This window comes from Hypomesus nipponensis, chromosome 16 (genome assembly GCF_054491055.1).
Source record: "Hypomesus nipponensis isolate SF chromosome 16, ASM5449105v1, whole genome shotgun sequence".
Classification (NCBI taxonomy): Eukaryota; Metazoa; Chordata; class Actinopteri; order Osmeriformes; family Osmeridae; genus Hypomesus; species Hypomesus nipponensis.
In genome coordinates, this window is record NC_140376.1 from 2,484,837 (window position 1) to 2,501,361 (window position 16,525).

General features: G+C 49.8%; 2 protein-coding genes across 3 annotated transcripts; one reads left to right on the forward strand and one right to left on the reverse strand.

Annotated features, from left to right (window-relative positions):
• Positions 1–2,693: 2,693 nt before the first annotated feature.
• Positions 2,694–6,840, reverse strand: prdx6 (peroxiredoxin 6). Of its 2 annotated transcripts, XM_084675841.1 has the most exons (6): positions 6,676–6,840; positions 4,605–4,761; positions 3,397–3,543; positions 3,162–3,308; positions 2,926–3,059; positions 2,694–2,800 (listed from the first exon to the last, which is right to left on the reverse strand). In XM_084675841.1, the coding sequence occupies exons 1-5, from the start codon at positions 6,765–6,767 to the stop codon at positions 2,934–2,936; spliced, it is 669 nt and encodes a 222-aa protein (XP_084531967.1). In that variant the 5' UTR covers positions 6,768–6,840; the 3' UTR covers positions 2,694–2,800; positions 2,926–2,933. The 2 variants fall into 2 exon arrangements, with proteins under 2 accessions (XP_084531967.1, XP_084531966.1); XM_084675840.1 differs by having other exon boundaries at positions 2,694–3,059; positions 6,676–6,839.
• Positions 6,841–7,267: 427 nt separating this feature from the next.
• Positions 7,268–14,247, forward strand: plpp6 (phospholipid phosphatase 6). The gene is made up of 2 exons (XM_084675839.1): positions 7,268–7,939; positions 11,114–14,247. Exons 1-2 carry the CDS (start codon positions 7,462–7,464, stop codon positions 11,506–11,508), a joined length of 873 nt encoding a protein of 290 aa, XP_084531965.1. The 5' UTR covers positions 7,268–7,461; the 3' UTR covers positions 11,509–14,247.
• The last annotated feature ends 2,278 nt before the right edge of the window (positions 14,248–16,525 follow it).

Consider the following 16,525-nt stretch of genomic DNA (forward strand, 5'->3'; position numbering starts at 1 on the left):
TCATCTTCCTGTTTGGAGGAGCCTCTTTACCGCTGCCTCCAGAGGCTGCTAACAGAGCTCTTTACCGCTGCCTCCAGAGGCTGCTAACAGAGCTCTTTACCGCTGCCGTCTGCTCAGGGGGTTAGAATATCGGGGGTTACGATAAAACTATTCCTTTTACAGGAGTTGTGACTTCACAAGACACAAGTATGTGTTTGACTTATCTTATTGCGGGGTATGAGGTGTCTGCCTGTCTGCCTGTCTGCCTGTCTGTCTGTCTGTCTGTCTGTCTGTCTGTCTCTGTCTGTCTGTCCGTCTGCCCGTCTGTCTGTGTGTATGTCTGTCTGTCTGCCTGTGTCTGTGTGTCTGCCTGCCTATCTGTCTGTCTGCCTGTCTGTGTGTCTGTCTGCCTGCCTGCCTGTCTGCCCGTCTCCCCATCTGTCTGCCTGTCTGCCTGTCTAAGTCAAAGTCAGAAAGAAAAGGTCACACACCCACACCAGCCAGTGTCTGACAGCTTTACTTATCAATCCACATGGCAACTCCTCAGGCCAAATACCAGTGAACCACGACCTCTCTCAGGTACTGTGTGGAACGTAGAAGAGAGAGGAGGGGAAGTAGAAGGGTGGAGGTGATAGTTTGTGATGGGGAGAATGTGTGTGTGTGTGTGTGTGGGGGGGGGGCGGGGCGGGGCGGGTGGAAGAGAGCCAGGCGATGCGGGTGGGACAGAGTCTGGAAAGCATCAGGGCAGTGTGAGTGAAGCAGACCATTTGTCTCCACTATCAGTGTGTGTGTGTGTGTGTGGGGCGGGTGGCCTGTAAGTGTGTGCGGTTGTGTGTGGGTATGTGGTTGTGTGTGTGTGTGTGTATGTGGTTGTGTGTGTGTGTGTGTGTGTGCGTGTGAATGTAGTGACATGTTGTTTTGTCTCTCTGGTCTCTGGCTTGTTAACCTGCAGGTCACAGGCAGCATTAGGTGATGAAGCCAATGCCTGGTACACCAAATGGGAGCAACCACCCAGTCTGCACACACACACACGCACTCACACACACAAACACGCACTCACACACACACAAACCTGGTTAGTTACCAAGACAAGTTACCACGGAAGGAATTTCAATCCTTAAGTGTTTGTACATGTATGTGTGAGAGAGAGGGGGGGGGGGGGAGGGAGTAGAGGAGGGTACATGAGAGGAGGAGGGGAGAGGGGGTAGAGGAGGGTACATGAGAGGAGGAGGGGGTAGAGGAGGGTAGATGAGAGGAGGAGGGGAGGGGAGAGGGAGTAGAGGAGGGTACATGAGAGGAGGAGGGGAGGGGAGAGGGGGTAGTGTTCAGGCTGATTAAGCCAGTGTCTGACACTCTGAGTGCTTCGCATACTCTAACACTCAACATTGCAGAATGGTATTTCAGAAATGCATTTGATCCATGCACAGTATTTGAGTGAGTGTGTGTGTGTGTGTGTTTGCGTGAGTTTGTGTGTGTGGCTGAGTGAGAATGCCAGGGTCTCTTCCAAACACAGCCACCGTTTGAGTACAAAAAACGTGAGAAAGGCCAGTGGTATGTCAGTTCTCTTCTGACTGGAGATGCTGCGAAAATATAAACATTCTCTCTGTTTCTTGAAGAGCTTGTTTAGACCAGCTCTCCTGCTGCCCTCCTGTAGTGTGTGTATGTGTGTGCGCACGAGTGTGTTTAGGCAGAGAGGGGGTGAAAGGACTATCGAGCTTCCTGTGACAGAACGGGCTCTCTACACGTCAGTTCTCTATCTCCTTAAAAAGAAAAGCTAGGAATTGTTTGTAACTTGTTCGACCACTTCTGCAGTGCGTCTCAACACCAGTTTGGACTGTGATGTGTGTGTGTGTGTGTGGGGGGCACGACTGTAGCACTAGTGCCACCCATTGGACATGCAAGGTAAGAAGCACACACACACACCATGCAAGGATTCAATACTGAATACGGATAGCCCTTGGTGGTTGCTAATCTCATGACTTGAAAATACATTATATTTGATTTGACCCTGATCCCTAGCCTGGAGGGGGGGGGGGGGGATGGGGGTGCCATCTGTGTGCTCAAAGGCGTTCCACACATTTCCCCCCCCCCCCTCCCCCCTTTCCACAGAATGGTCTGTGCTCACTCCATCACAGAGGGAATCCCCTTATTCCATCTCTGACCTTCAAATTCCACAAAGAAATTCCAGGCCACATTGTGTGTGTGTGTGTGTGCGTGCTACACAAACCTCAGAGGGTTTGAAGAACTATAGGCAGTAAGCAACACCCTGACCGTGGTTTCAGTTTGTGCTCGTCTTCTTGCTGTAACAGTAACCGATGTTCAGGTTCAGGTCCCCCCCCCCCCCCCGGGGCCAACCTAAATAACTGTCTGATCAGCATTCACACAAGTATTGGGTGGCCCGAGTCCTCAAAATTCAAGCTTTTGTTGCTCGTTCTGTTGGATGATTTATCCCATGAATGGCAGGGTGCCGCCCCCTGCTGGCAGAATATGGCATTGCATGAGAACAGTCCACAGACAGAAAATGGTCTTATCAGCTAAAAGTTTGACTTTGACACCTAACTCAATAACCTGCTTATGGTACAAAGGTTCAATACTCATGCGTTCTTCCACTCCCTCCTTCAGTTACAGCAACACCAAATCACGACTGCTTACTTTAGGTACTTTCTATAGGCACCATGTGCATCGCAACTGTAATAAATGTTCCAACACCGTAGTTAAACAGCCTTGCATGAAGGTTTTTATTGCAGTAAAGTTAAGGCACTGTACACAGACAATGTCGTGGTTAGCGAGTCAAGACCTCCTACATGATGACTGGATGCATCTAGACAACCAGAAGAAGAATACACCCATCAGGACTGAGAACTACAACCAGGAAATTACAGGGTCCCCTTAGACTACATTGACAGGGCCCCAAACTGGACCGTGTAGAGGAAGTGACATCACTACCGTCTTCCTCAGGGCTGAGTGTAGCGCAGGTATTTCTTCCCAGAAGGCACCTCTTTGGTGGTCACACCGTTAGGGAAGAGGGAGGCGGCTTCAGCGTCTGACAGGGAGGGGATGACCATGACCTTGTCACCGGGCTGGGAGGGGGAGAAAAGGAGAGGGGATTAACAAACATCAAGCACAGCTTTTTAACTAACATCACTGTGTGTGTGTGTGTGTGTGTGTGTTTGTGTGTGTACCTTCCAGTCGACGGGTGTGGCGACCTTCTTCTGGGCGGTCAGCTGCAGAGAGTCGATGGCCCGGAGGATCTCGTCAAAGTTGCGTCCCGTCGTGGCGGGGTAGAGGATGGACAGCTTCAGCTTCTTGTCTGGGCCAATCACAAACACCTGGGGGCGGAGCCAGAGGAGAGAGGTTACTCGCACTACAAACAGTGAGGTGTGTGCGCGCGCGCGCGTGTGTGTGTGAGACCCTCACACAGCGGGCGGTGAGGGGGAGCCCATCCTTGTCCAGCTCATCAGGGTCCAGCATGCCCAGTAGCACAGACAGTTCCCGCTTGTCGTCAGCGATGATGGGGAAGGGCAGAGGAGTGCCAGCCTTGTTGGCGTGGAACGCCATCACATCCTAAAACACAGGAGAGGAGGGGTTGAGGGTACGAGGCAGTCTTTATCCCCAGTATCCCCTCACATGACAGGGGATCCTGACATGCTCCACAGTGAGAGCGTCTGCTGAATGACTAAATACAGTTTATGAAGCAGTTCCTGGTCGGTGTTTGCATTCACAGTCGACCGAGGGAGGGGTGGGGGGGGGGGGGGGGTTGACCATGAACACTGACAAGACAAGCTTATCCTTTTCCCTCTGCTTTACAAGTAGCTCCGCTCTCAGCAGGACCTTGAGTTGAGAGGCAGCAAGTGCAGTTCTAACTGACCTACAGCAGGTCCAGGGAGCCACACCATGACTAAGCACTTTCCCAGAACCTTCCCTTCCCCAGGGATGGGAGGTGAGACTGCAGATGGAATAACTGTAGAGGGCGACAGAGCCGGGGAAGGGACGCCTTCCCCATCAACAGCTACAGCAACAGAGACAGAGGAAGCGGCTCCTTTTGTGGGAAGCGGGCTTTGTTTCTTGTCACAGGGGGTCAGACTGTGTGTGTGTGTGCAATAGTGCTGCAATAGTCTGTGCCTGAGTTTCCCCAATTCTGACATGATTTTACTGCAGCTCATGAATTTCAAATCTAGACTCAAGGACAGAAGTCTATTTCCCAGATAGCTGGTTTAGAATTTCGAGGGGGGAGGGGGGGGGGTATTTTTTTTGTCCAATCACACAAGGCCTGCCCTGGGACTTTGGCTGAGTTGTAGGGGGGGCGGCAGCCGTAACCAAGCAACCTAGCTGTAGCCAATGATATGGCACCGTGTGCCTAGTGTGTTTTAGGGAGCGTCTACCTCATGATTGGCCACGAGAGCCACTGCCCTTATATCATCCCTCCTGCAGGGGGCGAGAGAGACGATAACTTCACTCTTCAACATCATGTTAATACAGAAACGCCACTGTGAAAAACATGTATGACGTGTGCAGTATGGAAAAACTGGGGGAATCTGTCTGTGTTGAGCCGCAGCCCTGGGATGACGTGGCATCTCAAAGAGAGTGTGTGTGTGTGTGTGTGTGTGCGTGTGCACGCAGAGGACCTCGCTCCACGTGCGGTGATCCTCGACGCTGTCGATGGAGAGGGCGATCATCTTCACGTCGCGCTTCTTGAACTGGTCGCTGATCTTGGCGGCGCAGGCCATCTCAGTGGTGCACACGGGGGTGAAGTCCCGAGGATGAGAGAACAGGATACCCCATCTGGGGGGGGGGGGGGGGGGGGAGGAGAGGAATGAAGAGAAAGGGGGACAAAAAGGAGATTAGTGCTTAGAATGTTTAGGGGGGGATTGGGTGAGTAAAGGAGGGAGGGGGAGGACTGAATAGTGAGTCTCAGTGGAGGAAATGCCTGAACAGAAATCCCTGGGACTGAAACAGCTGCAGTCTGGCTGCGAGCGCGTGCAGCTGTAGGAGAGAGCACATGGGGGCTCAGAGGACCGTGGGATGGGAGGCCAAAGACACGGACCGACACGCATTCATCCCTCCGCTCCGCTCAATCTGAAACACATGCGGATGTCTGCCGTCCCTCGCCTGTTAGGAGTCAGGTGGCTGAGCGGTTAGGGAATTGGGCTAGTAATCTGAAGGTTGCCTCGAGGGAATGTCCCTGTACTTAATGCAAGTCGCTCTCGATAAGTGCTAAATGAAAATGTATTAGACAGCAGGAGCCCCATGTTGCAACAAGCCTCATCAGTCACGAGGGAAGGAAACGGCTCCCATGAACGGCTCCCAGGAGGCATCTCCCAGGCCTGGATGTCTCGTCTCTCCCCTCTGGAGGTCTGGAACCAGGACGATCAGAAGCGCTTGGAAGAATCGCGTTACCTGGACGAAGGCCAGGGAGGCAGGTGTTGCAACAGAAGAGGAAGCTAAACAGCCAGAACGGTGGCTGATAACAAAGTGTTTGGACCACTCCCTGTGGTTCTCCCGTTACAACAACAGGGTGATGAACCAGGACAACTTGTGTTTCAGAGACCAGGCTGCGTAGAAAGGTCCTCCACGTTGATCAGTATCAAACTGGCCAAGTTGAAACAATAGGTTGCTAGACCACTGACCTCATGCTGCACTAACAGGATTGTACCATTGTGCCATTTCAAAAATGTGCTCTGAAAATAAATTACAGTTTATGTACAGCGCTCTCCTCCTCCCCCCCCCCCCCCCCCCCCCACACACACACACACACACACACCACCTGATCCTAAGTGATGGATACGGCCTCAGTCTCAATCAGCCACAGGGTCTGGAAGAGGAAGTGAGGGTCTGCAGCATTACTCAAGCCTGAAGCAGGAAACAGATGCATCGCACATTCCTTGAGCTGCCTATGGTGTTGCAATGAGTTATACATCGCAAGAGATCAAGCTAACCTCCCCCAACTAGTGCCTGTTTTCTTCCTACCACATGACCAATGAACACGGGGTTGGACATTAAGTAGGCCATCATATCTTACTGAACTTTTACAACAAACCCTTTTGGAAGTGCTGTCAGACAAATAACAAGACGTGCCTTTTGTCTAACTAAAGCCTGTATGGTATTTGTTCTGCATGTAACCCTCCATCTCCCTCTCTCCCTCCCAGTCTCTCTGAGGGTCAATTAAAATAATACTTTGTGGTTCTAGGTGCCAAGTAGTCTAGGGAAAATGTGCAACTTTTCAAACACACAAAACAGAAACGCATACACGAACGCACAAAGACACAAACAGATCAGCGGTTTTAAACAAAGCTAGCCTTGTTCTTCCGTTGCTTTCACGACCCAACTGAAAAGCAAGCCGATTCAATAGCATGTTTTAGTGCCAATGTTTGGTAATGTAACAAAAACAAAAAAAAAAAACCTTCATGTGCATATCCCAAGGTGCACTCTGCATTGAGGAAAGACTTTTCGAAGACTTTTGGTAAAATCCATGGGTAACCGTATGCGACTGCGAAATTATCTTATCAGTAATTGGTAGTCCACAATTAGGATAGCCTAAAGACTATTTGGATTCTGTCCCATTTCACATTTGATTGCACGTGTCGTTTAACCACAAGGGGTCGCATGTTTATACTCCGTCAGGCTAGCGCTGCTTTAAATCTATTTGATGTTGCAAAATACATTCGATACTGATTAAAGACGTTCAGGTGCACTCACGAGGTTCCAAGGAAGTCATGGAATTTGATTTTGCCGACGGTTGTGTTGGCTTCAAAGTTTGGGAGCACGTCCCCCAGGAGGATTCCGGGCATGGTTGCAGTCCTCGATCCGCGATTCGCCAAAGCAAAGGCGAGAGCACAGACTGAACACCGAATTTTGGTGGCTTTGTAAACGGATGTGCGCGGGGGAGGAGCTGTTACGTAATCAATCAAGTAATATTATATATACACACATTTTACATTAAATACATGTGACTGAGGAGTAATTTGGCCTCAACCTCAGTTAAAAATGTTATTGAGTAAAGTACCCAAGCTATGGTTCAGTGAACTTGTTAAAGTGTTTGTGGGTACTTAGCCTACAAGTATGCTAAATAGTGCCCTTATAGCATTTTGCAAGGTGGATGAATAGCCTGATTAACTAAATGGTTGAATTGAAATGTTTGTTGAACAAAACAAAACAAAATACCGTTTTTTTTCTTTGTTCCTGGTTTCAATAACCTGACGTTTTTATAATTCAACATTCCCCTCTCGCTTCCCCCTCTAACTTCACTCACCGTCACGTGATCTGCCCCAGCATAGTGTCAGCGGAGCAGCTTCCCACTGTGCTTTGCGCTGCGAACATCAAAGATGGCGTTGCTTGAAGCAGCGGTCTCCGACGTGACAGCGTTTGTCACCTGTAAAGCGATGCGGTAGGGAGAACGACATCATTTACTTATATCGCTGACAACGTCTTACTGCAACCGATTTGGATTACACCAACCCGTCCTAACAAAATAATAATAATAAAATGCCGTCTCCGAAAGCAAAAAATGCCGGTCGAAGCGGTGGAAGCCCTTTGAGTAGTACTAATGGGCGCTACGAATTCATGTCGCTAAACCGAACACCTCCGCCTAACCTCCTTCCGCGTCAGGGCTCAGACCCAGCCACAGCTCGTCTCCGGGCGTCGGAAAGCCCTACCCGGCGCCGTGGCTCCGGTTCTTCAACATCTTCAACCGGAGCTCAAGTTATGCCTGAAGAGGACTGTATGCGGCTCAATCCGTCTTTCGTTGGGATTGCTCTGAGCTCCCTTCTAGCTATCGACCTGTGGCTTTCGAAGCGCCTGGGAGTGTGTGCTTGCGAGGAATCGTCGTGGGGCAGTGTTCGTCCGTTGATGAAACTGATCGAGATCTCGGGACACGGTATTCCTTGGCTGATTGGGACCGGATACTGCCTCTACAAAAGCGACAGTCCCGCTGGGCAAGAAGTGATGCTCAACCTGCTCATGGGTAACCACGTCTTTAATATTGTTGGTTTTTGAGCGATCATTGCATCTCCGCGGTCTTTGTCCAGTTCTCTCATTCTTCCTGCTGCACTGACGTGAGAGAACTGCTTAATTCCCTCTGCCTCACAACAGAGACGGCATTTATAGCGCTCCGCTTTCACCTAGACAGTGTCATGAAATCAGTTTAGAGGGAGAGAGAGAGACCACTGAGATGCACAGCCTCTTTGTCCCAAATATTCATCCCTCCACCGCCCTCACCTTCCTTACCTTTTATAGTAAAACACACACTTCACCTCTCCCTTCACAGGCTGCTCTATGTCTCCCCCTCTCTCTCCCTCCCTCCCTCCCTCCCTCCCCATTCACTGCTGTGGCGCTCGCTCCATTTCACCCAGAGGCTCATCTGTCATCTTCCCTTTCTGTGTCTCCTGTCCTCCATCCCCCCCCTCCAGGGGTGTATCGCCCTCTCTGCCTCTCTCCTCCCCGACAACCTGCCCTCCTGAGGGGACGACAGCGGCCACAGCCTCGAGAGCTCCGACCTTTACTCTCAGGCTGAGACACGACACAGAACACAGGCAACGCTATCTTTGTGTCCCGTTTATCTTACTTTCCGACTCGCCTTTTTTTTGGGCCACACGTCAATGTACACGTCCACCACGTGCCACGTATGACGTTTCATCTCGAGTGCGCAAAAGGTGCAGAGTTTAGACGGTGAGATTCACCGCGTGAGTCAGGGTCGATGGATAGCTTGGCCTGTGACGTTTAAGGGGGACCCCAGCTCCACCCCCGCACGCTCGTTAAAGAGGCCGTGTTCAACACCTGGATCACGTCACATCAACCAGGCTTAGCTCGCAAGGTTTCCTTTTGGTGCATGAAGTGGGAGGGGCTGTCAATGCAGTCTGATCACAGCTGGTCGATACAGCGTGTAACACACACACACAAACACATTTTCCAAGCGAGGCAAGCTATGGTTCAGTGAACTCGTTAAAGTTTTTTGGGGTACTTAGCCTACAACTATGCTAAATAGTGCCCTTATCGCATTTTGCAAGGTGGATGAATAGCTTGCTTAACTTAATAGTTGAATTGAAATGTTTGTTGAACAAAACAAAATACAGTTTTTTTCACACACATTTTCCAGTTGTATCAAGAGACAACAGAGACACAGAGAGAGAGAGTGTCATCTGTTGCCTTGAGTCCGAAGCAGAGTAGGACAGGCTCCTGGTCACCTGAAGCCACAGCAGCCAAGACCACAGCAGTGAAGGTTGTAGCCCAGGCCTGGACTGAGGGTTCAGACCGAGTTGAATAGTCCGTCCATGAAGTTTACAGTTGTTATTGTGCATCATAAAAGGATGTGGATACTGTGCAGTTTGAACTGTAAATACAGACCGTTGATTGATTATGCTAATGCATATTCCAAACAACATATAATAGCTGCAACATACAATAGCTGCATTAAATATTCCTGACTGCTTTACAGGTCTCTAGTCTTTATTCTCCTATTCATAAGGGCAGGCTAGTTTGGCAGTCCTGTAGATCAGATAATCTGTTTGAAGCTATGTGATGCTCGGCCAGCTGTGTTTCAGAGGGGAGAGGAGAAGGGTGGAGAGGACAGGAGAGGGTGGAGAGGAGAGGAGAAGGGTGGAGAGGAGAGGAGAAGGGTGGAGAGGAGAGGAGAAGGGTGGAGAGGACAGGAGAGGGTGGAGAGGACAGGAGAGGGTGGAGAGGAGAGGAGAAGGGTGGAGAGGAGAGGAGAAGGGTGGAGAGGAGAGGAGAAGGGTGGAGAGGACAGGAGAGGGTGGAGAGGAGAAGGGTGGAGAGGAGAGGAGAAGGGTGGAGAGGACAGGAGAGGGTGGAGAGGAGAGGAGAAGGGTGGAGAGGAGAGGAGAGGGTGGAGAGGAGAGGAGAGGGTGGAGAGGACAGGAGAGGGTGGAGAGGACAGGAGAGGGTGGAGAGGAGAGGAGAAGGGTGGAGAGGAGAGGAGAGCCAATGCCAGCTGATCCATTACAGTGTAGTATAATATCACCACTGGAATGAAAGTACTGCAGCCCTCTCTCTCTCTGCACTCTCTCTCTGTGTGCTCTGTGCTCTCTCTGTGCTCTCTCTGCTCTCTCTCTGCTCATTCTCTCCTCACTTCAAAGGCTGCTCCTCATCACCTGTGTGCGGGCGTAGGCGGGCGTTAGAACCAAACGTGTCTGTGTGCCTGTGGAGTAGGTGGGTGTTAGAACCAAACGTGTCTGTGTGCCTGTGGAGTAGGTGGGTGTTAGAACCCAACGTGTCTGTGTGCCTGTGGAGTAGGTGGGCGTTAGAACCAAACGTGTCTGTGTGCCTGTGGAGTAGGTGGGTGTTAGAACCAAACGTGTCTGTGTGCCTGTGGAGTAGGTGGGTGTTAGAACCCAACGTGTCTGTGTGCCTGTGGAGTAGGCGGGCGTTAGAACCAAACGTGTCTGTGTGCCTGTGGAGTAGGTGGGTGTTAGAACCCAACGTGTCTGTGTGCCTGTGGAGTAGGCGGGCGTTAGAACCAAACGTGTCTGTGTGCCTGTGGAGTAGGTGGGTGTTAGAACCAAACGTGTCTGTGTGCCTGTGGAGTAGGTGGGTGTTAGAACCCAACGTGTCTGTGTGCCTGTGGAGTAGGCGGGCGTTAGAACCAAACGTGTCTGTGTGCCTGTGGAGTAGGTGGGTGTTAGAACCCAACGTGTCTGTGTGCCTGTGGAGTAGGCGGGCGTTAGAACCAAACGTGTCTGTGTGCCTGTGGAGTAGGTGGGTGTTCCGGTGTATGCCAAGCGGGTGGTGCTCTGTGGTGTCTGATGTCATCACAAAGACCCAGACTCTGCTCACTGCCTGCACCTGCCCCCACGCCAGCAGCCACATCAAACAGTCTTCCAAACGTGTCTTTTATCTACGCAGGAAAAACAGATGTGTGTGTGAGTCAGGTGGATGAGCAGTTAGGGGGATCAGGCTAGTAATCAGAAGGTTCCCGGTTCGATTCCCTGTCGTGCTCAAAGGACGTTGTGCCCTTGGGCAAGGCACCTCACCCTACTTGCCTCGGGGTAATGTCCCTGTACTTACTGTAAGTCGCTCTGGATAAGTGCGTCTGCTAAATGACCAAATGTAATGTCTTGTAAATGTCTTTACTCTGCGTTTCTAACCCCCGTGCCCCCCCCCCCCATGCCCCCCTCCACAGCCCTGCTGCTCGACGTGGTCCTGGTGGGCGTGGTCAAGGCTGTGGTCCGTCGCCGACGCCCCTCCCACAACCGCATGGACATGTTCGCCACCTTTTCCGTGGACCGCTACTCTTTCCCGTCGGGCCACGCCACGCGCGCCGCCATGTGCGGGCGCTTCGTGCTGGCCCACCTGGTCCTGGCCGCCCCCCTGCGGGTGCTGGTGGTGCTGTGGGCCGGCCTGGTGGGCTTCAGCCGGGTGCTGCTCGGGCGCCACAACGTCACAGACGTGCTGTTTGGGTTCATCATGGGCTACGGGCAGTACAACCTGGTAGAGCTGCTCTGGGTGTCTCCGCTGGGCCTGCAAGGGCTTCTGGGAGGGAGGGGCCTGGAGGAGGGCGTCGGGGCCGGCCCCTAGCTGTCGTACGGACGGCGTCCTGTCACTCGCCGCTGTTTGCTGAGGAAGAGGAAGGCCGCTACCGACCAATCAGAGATCAAAGATGCTCCCTCGGAGAACAGTGACTGAAGATGATAGGCCCGGAACCATGAAACGTCACACCCCCGCTATACAAACTCTCCTCTGAACGTCATTGCCATTGCATTTAGCGCCTATAGAAGATACAGTTGTGTGTGTGGGGGTGTGTGTGGGTATGTGTGTGTGTGTGGGGGGGGGGGGGGGGGGAGGTAGAAGGGAATGAGCTTGTTATGGCAGCCTGGGGGAGGTATTGCCCTCAATACTTCCCTACTGGGAGCTATGGAGGATTACGTGGGAGGAGAGAACTCTCCCCTGTTTTATCCTTTTGATGTTTGGAAAGAATTGGGGATATGAATCAAGAGAGAAAGAGAGAGAGAATGTGTGCGTGAGTGAGTATTAAGGAGAAGAAGAGATCTTCTAGTTTCCCTTTTCTCCGAGGGGAATGTAATGATATTATGCTGGATAATTAGGAGAGCACTTTCAGAGTCTGTAGGGCCAAACGGGTTCTTTTTTTTAATAAGGATCCATTCATGTAATGGTTTACTTTCGATTCACTTAAGCTTCATGGTCTATTTTCCCCCACAGTGAAGACTGTTCATCACGGTGTGTGAAGGATTTCAGGAGCAGGCGCTTGCTAAAGTGGGTGACCCATAAGCAGGACGACCTAGGAGAGCAGCTGAAGTTTTTACCGGTACGACAGAGACATGCAGTTTTCGTTTCACAAGAGCCTGTTCCCCCCCCTACACACACACACACACATCACCTATGACTCCGCCTCCACATCCCACCTAGCCCCGCCCCACTGAACAACTTCCTGGACGTTGGCTGACTGGTCGTTTATGCAACACCAGGGTTGAGGACCAAAGTTGTAAACCCGGGAATGAACTTCTGGGGGGAAATGTGCTGCTAAGCTCATGCAGAAGATATGAGGTGTAGGGGAGGAGCTGTAGATGTTTTGAAATGCGTCATAGGCCAGGGAATTTGACCCCACTTGTCTGTTTGTGTGCATGTCAGTGTTAGTTCTCTGTTTACCTGCCTGGTTTTCTTTTTCTTCCCATGAATGTGTGTCTAACTTAACCTGCATGTCCTCACGTTAATGTTCTCTCATGTTCAACTGGTCGGTAATCTCCAACAACGTCACGATGAGACTGGCTCTGCCCCCTCCCAGCAGTACCCCACTTGCTGGCTCCGCCCCCTCCCAGCAGTACCCCACTAGCTGGCTCCGCCCCCTCCCAGCAGTACCCCACTAGCTGGCTCCGCCCCCTCCCAGCAGTACCCCACGAGCTGTCTGTTCCCTAGAACCCTCATGCCCCCTTGTGTCTAACATCCTCCATCTTTGGCCCTCCTCTGCTAAGTGGGCCACCCACTCAAAAGTCCCCCACTCTGATGAGATATGGAAGAGCAGCTTATTATCCCTCTCTCTGTCTCTCTGGTTTCCCCCCTCTCTCTCTCTCCCCTCTCTCTCCCTTCTTCTAATTACACCCTGCTCTCCATTCCCCATCCTCTCCCCCCCCCCCCCCCTCGCTCTCAAATCACTTAGACACTTAGACTGTAGTCCCAATCAGCACTTTGGATGTAGCTTCTATCCTACTGCCCCCCCCCCGCCAACTGCATCACCCACAAACACCCTCACCTCTGATTGGTCGGACCCAGATTCATCGTTGTCCGTAGCAACCCCTAGGCTTGTACATAATCTGTAGATGTTTGTGAACTGTCTCCTTAAACGTACGTGGTGAGGTCAGCTCCAGACTTGCGTGTCAAGGCATGCGGGGTGACACTCCGCAATGTGGAGATGCATCACATGACTGTTTCCAGCCCCGCCTCCACGCTGTTTCTTCCATTTGCAATAATCCTGTGTCTGAGTCCTGATTGAATCATTGATTGAACCAATGGGCTAAGCTGTCACAATGCTTCCTGGACTCCTTATAGCCATACGCTATAGTTCACACTGTTCAGACCAGCTTGGTGGTCGTCTGACTGACCACACAGGCAAGGGAGTGATTAAATTACAGCAAAGTGCACCACAACTCTATAACTGATTGTTTGATTGTTTCACTGGTATGAAACACTAACTATGTTTTCTTTGTAACTGGGTAGTTCTACCAGGAGCTGCTAGGTTACCCTCACAGCAAGAGCTTCCCGGTTACATCTGCAGTATGTTAGACTCAGCTGGTTGAAGCCTGTTGTCTAGATTTGAGACCAAAAGGAAGAGGGTTTGGTTTGATCTCAGCAATACGGCAAATGTCACTTATTGCCGGACAAACATCGACCATGTCACTATGGTTCAGTAAATCTTTTTCAAACGTCCGTGTAGCGGTGAAATGGGTCTCTGTTTCAGGCACCTGATCAGTTGTTCAACCCACGCCTGCCAACTCGTCACGCCTTCTGTACAGTCAACCACTGCTGATCCATCAAGGCTTCACCCCATGAACACCTGCTATGTGCTCTTGAAAAAATAACTTAATTTAGAGTAGCTTGCGTGTCTATTGTATAACACTTAATATTAATCGTGGTGTCAAATATATGTAAATATATGGTCATTGGAATACGGCAAATCACGTTCTTTGAATTGCTTGTATATGTCAGCACATGTATCAGTTTTTTTCTTGAGGTTTACTCTAGAATTATTACACTGTTATGGGGTATCTTTTAATAAAAAGAATGAATGAAGAAAGTCCACAATTTGTGCTGTTTCATTGGTGGGTTCTGTGATTTAAGATTTCAGTAAACGTTTTACTAAAGATTACGATTAGTATACATCACTGGTAAATCATCTTCTCTCACAGTATCACAACAGTTTGATATCAATGTTCCCGTGTGCTGAGTCCTGTGTTCTACTATCCATTTACCAGATGACGCTTCTGAAATCAAGTGGTCAACACTGCAGCCCTGGTCCTCATGTCACCCGTGGGGCCTGACCGTGAGGAGAAGAAACTGATTAGATTAGAGCAAAGTGCAACACTATAGCTGATTGGTTCATTGACACGAAACACAAGGAATCTCATCAATGATGATGTCATCAGTGATGCGTCTGACTTTCGGGGACTTAAAATCTCACCTGACTTTTTAAGACTAAACCAAAGGGTACCTTTCCACCTGAGGTAAGTTAAGGGTTAAGCGTGCGTGTGTGTGTGTGTGTATGTGTGAGAGAGAGAGACAGAGAGAGAGAGAGATGGAATTGAGTGGATGTCTAGAAGGAGACACACTTGCACTGTCAAGCTTTTTGGCTGACGCAAACTCAGATTGATAGAATTTAGAGATGATTAAACCACAAGGCAGATCTTAAATAAGGCTGGTCCCCCGAGAGACTGACTCCTCAGTTTCATCTGCCAGGACTAAGGTAACACTCCCTCAATATTCAATTCTACTCTGAAATCTTTAGGTTTAAATATCGAGACTTAACATTGTAAGAGAGCTGAGATTTTACACGTTATTTTGCTGGTGTGAGTATTTGTTATTCTGCAAAAGAAAAGTAATACATATTATGTCATTGCTACATGAATATTTATCCAGGTAACAGTTTTGAGAAGTCAACAGAAACATATGTAATTGCTTGCACCAGCTTGAGTTCATGTTTGTTCCCTGTGGTCTTTGGTTCCTCTCTCGCTTAGTCTTCGTCAGTTCCTTGTCGTGTGTTTGACACGTTAGGATCACCCAGTTCCTCGTGGTCTCAAGATAAATACTCTAGTACGTTTTGTCGTGGTTCCTTGATTATTAGGCAGGGGATAGTCAGGGTCCAGGCGGCAGGCCCTAGAGGAGAATCTTGGCCTAAGGTGTATGTGCTACACTGTGAGAACAAGCTCAGACCGGAATGAGTGTTGAGGGCTGGGGGGGCTCCTGACCCGGCATGTCAGGATCCGAGGCCACACGGGCCCACAGTATCAGACTAAAGGATTTACAAGGAGGAACTTGTGTGGATTTACAAACATATTCTCAAGGACTACATGGCTCATGGACACTCATTCAATGACAGTAGTCGATGTGTTATAATGTGTGTTTTTCTCATTTACCTAGAACGTTGTTTAATTGATGTTTGATTTCAAGTCCCCTTCAGGTAGTTAAATCAGTCAATCTTGGTATCAAAATAATTGTATCATACAAAAAAAACCAGTAATGAACGTTGTATTGTTATATTCTGAAGTTTAAGCATTCCATGGACATTTGAGATAACGGAACTCAAAGCTAAAAGCCACTTCACACCTCTGGGCAGATCCCAGGACGACGCCCAGGTGGGAAGTAACTGACCAATGAGAGAGGTCACCTTCAAATGGATAACCCCTGTTCTTTGGAGTATAAAACCCCCAAACGTACAATCACGCCCACTTGTTTGTAGGATTAACTGAAGGTGCACACTCTCGTCTATTACTCATAACCTGCACATTCACTTTGCGCCCAGAACTTTGACGAAAGATTCCGTTTTCTATTCGTTGGACATAACGAACCATTGAGTCCGTTCTTCAAACCGACAAAAGTAACTGCGATTTGCAATATTTCTTACTTGTGACATATTGGCATGTTGTGATTTAATTGTTGATGTTTGATTGTATTTTACAAATGATTTAACTTAACCATCGTTAGGTCAGTTGCCCTTGATCGTCATCATTGTTACTATAGAAGCCTCTTCCTCTCTACCTCTTCCTCACCTTCTTCCCCCTCCCTCTCCACACGCGCTCTACACAGCCATTGTGTAGTGCGCTCGCATTAGAATCTAGGCCTACTGTACTGTTCTGGCCCAACTAACCCATAACTTATCTGGTATGTGTTCACTATAATCACATTCTCTTAAATAAATCATTGTGTAAACAAGGGGTCTTGTTTCGGGGGAGAAACCCATAGAGCAGAAGCCAGAGAAGGGGAGATTGTAGATGGATGACTGTTCAAGTGGTTGTGTATGTTGAGATTGAGATCTGGAGTGAACTGGGGTTTGAGAAGAAATGCGCATGCATGTTTGGGGCTGTTA

Bases quoted from the DNA above. Each gene is read 5' to 3' on its own strand.
- prdx6 (XM_084675841.1), bottom strand. From the start codon at position 6,767: ATGCCCGGAATCCTCCTGGGGGACGTGCTCCCAAACTTTGAAGCCAAC. The intron at 3,309-3,396 runs GTGAGGGTCTCA...CTCCGCCCCCAG, and splicing joins TCCCCCTCACCGCCCGCTGT to GTGTTTGTGATTGGCCCAGA. The intron at 3,060-3,161 runs GTACACACACAA...TCCCCCTCCCAG, and splicing joins CCACACCCGTCGACTGGAAG to CCCGGTGACAAGGTCATGGT.
- plpp6 (XM_084675839.1), top strand. From the start codon at position 7,462: ATGCCGTCTCCGAAAGCAAAAAATGCCGGTCGAAGCGGTGGAAGCCCT. The intron at 7,940-11,113 runs GTAACCACGTCT...CCCCCTCCACAG, and splicing joins GATGCTCAACCTGCTCATGG to CCCTGCTGCTCGACGTGGTC.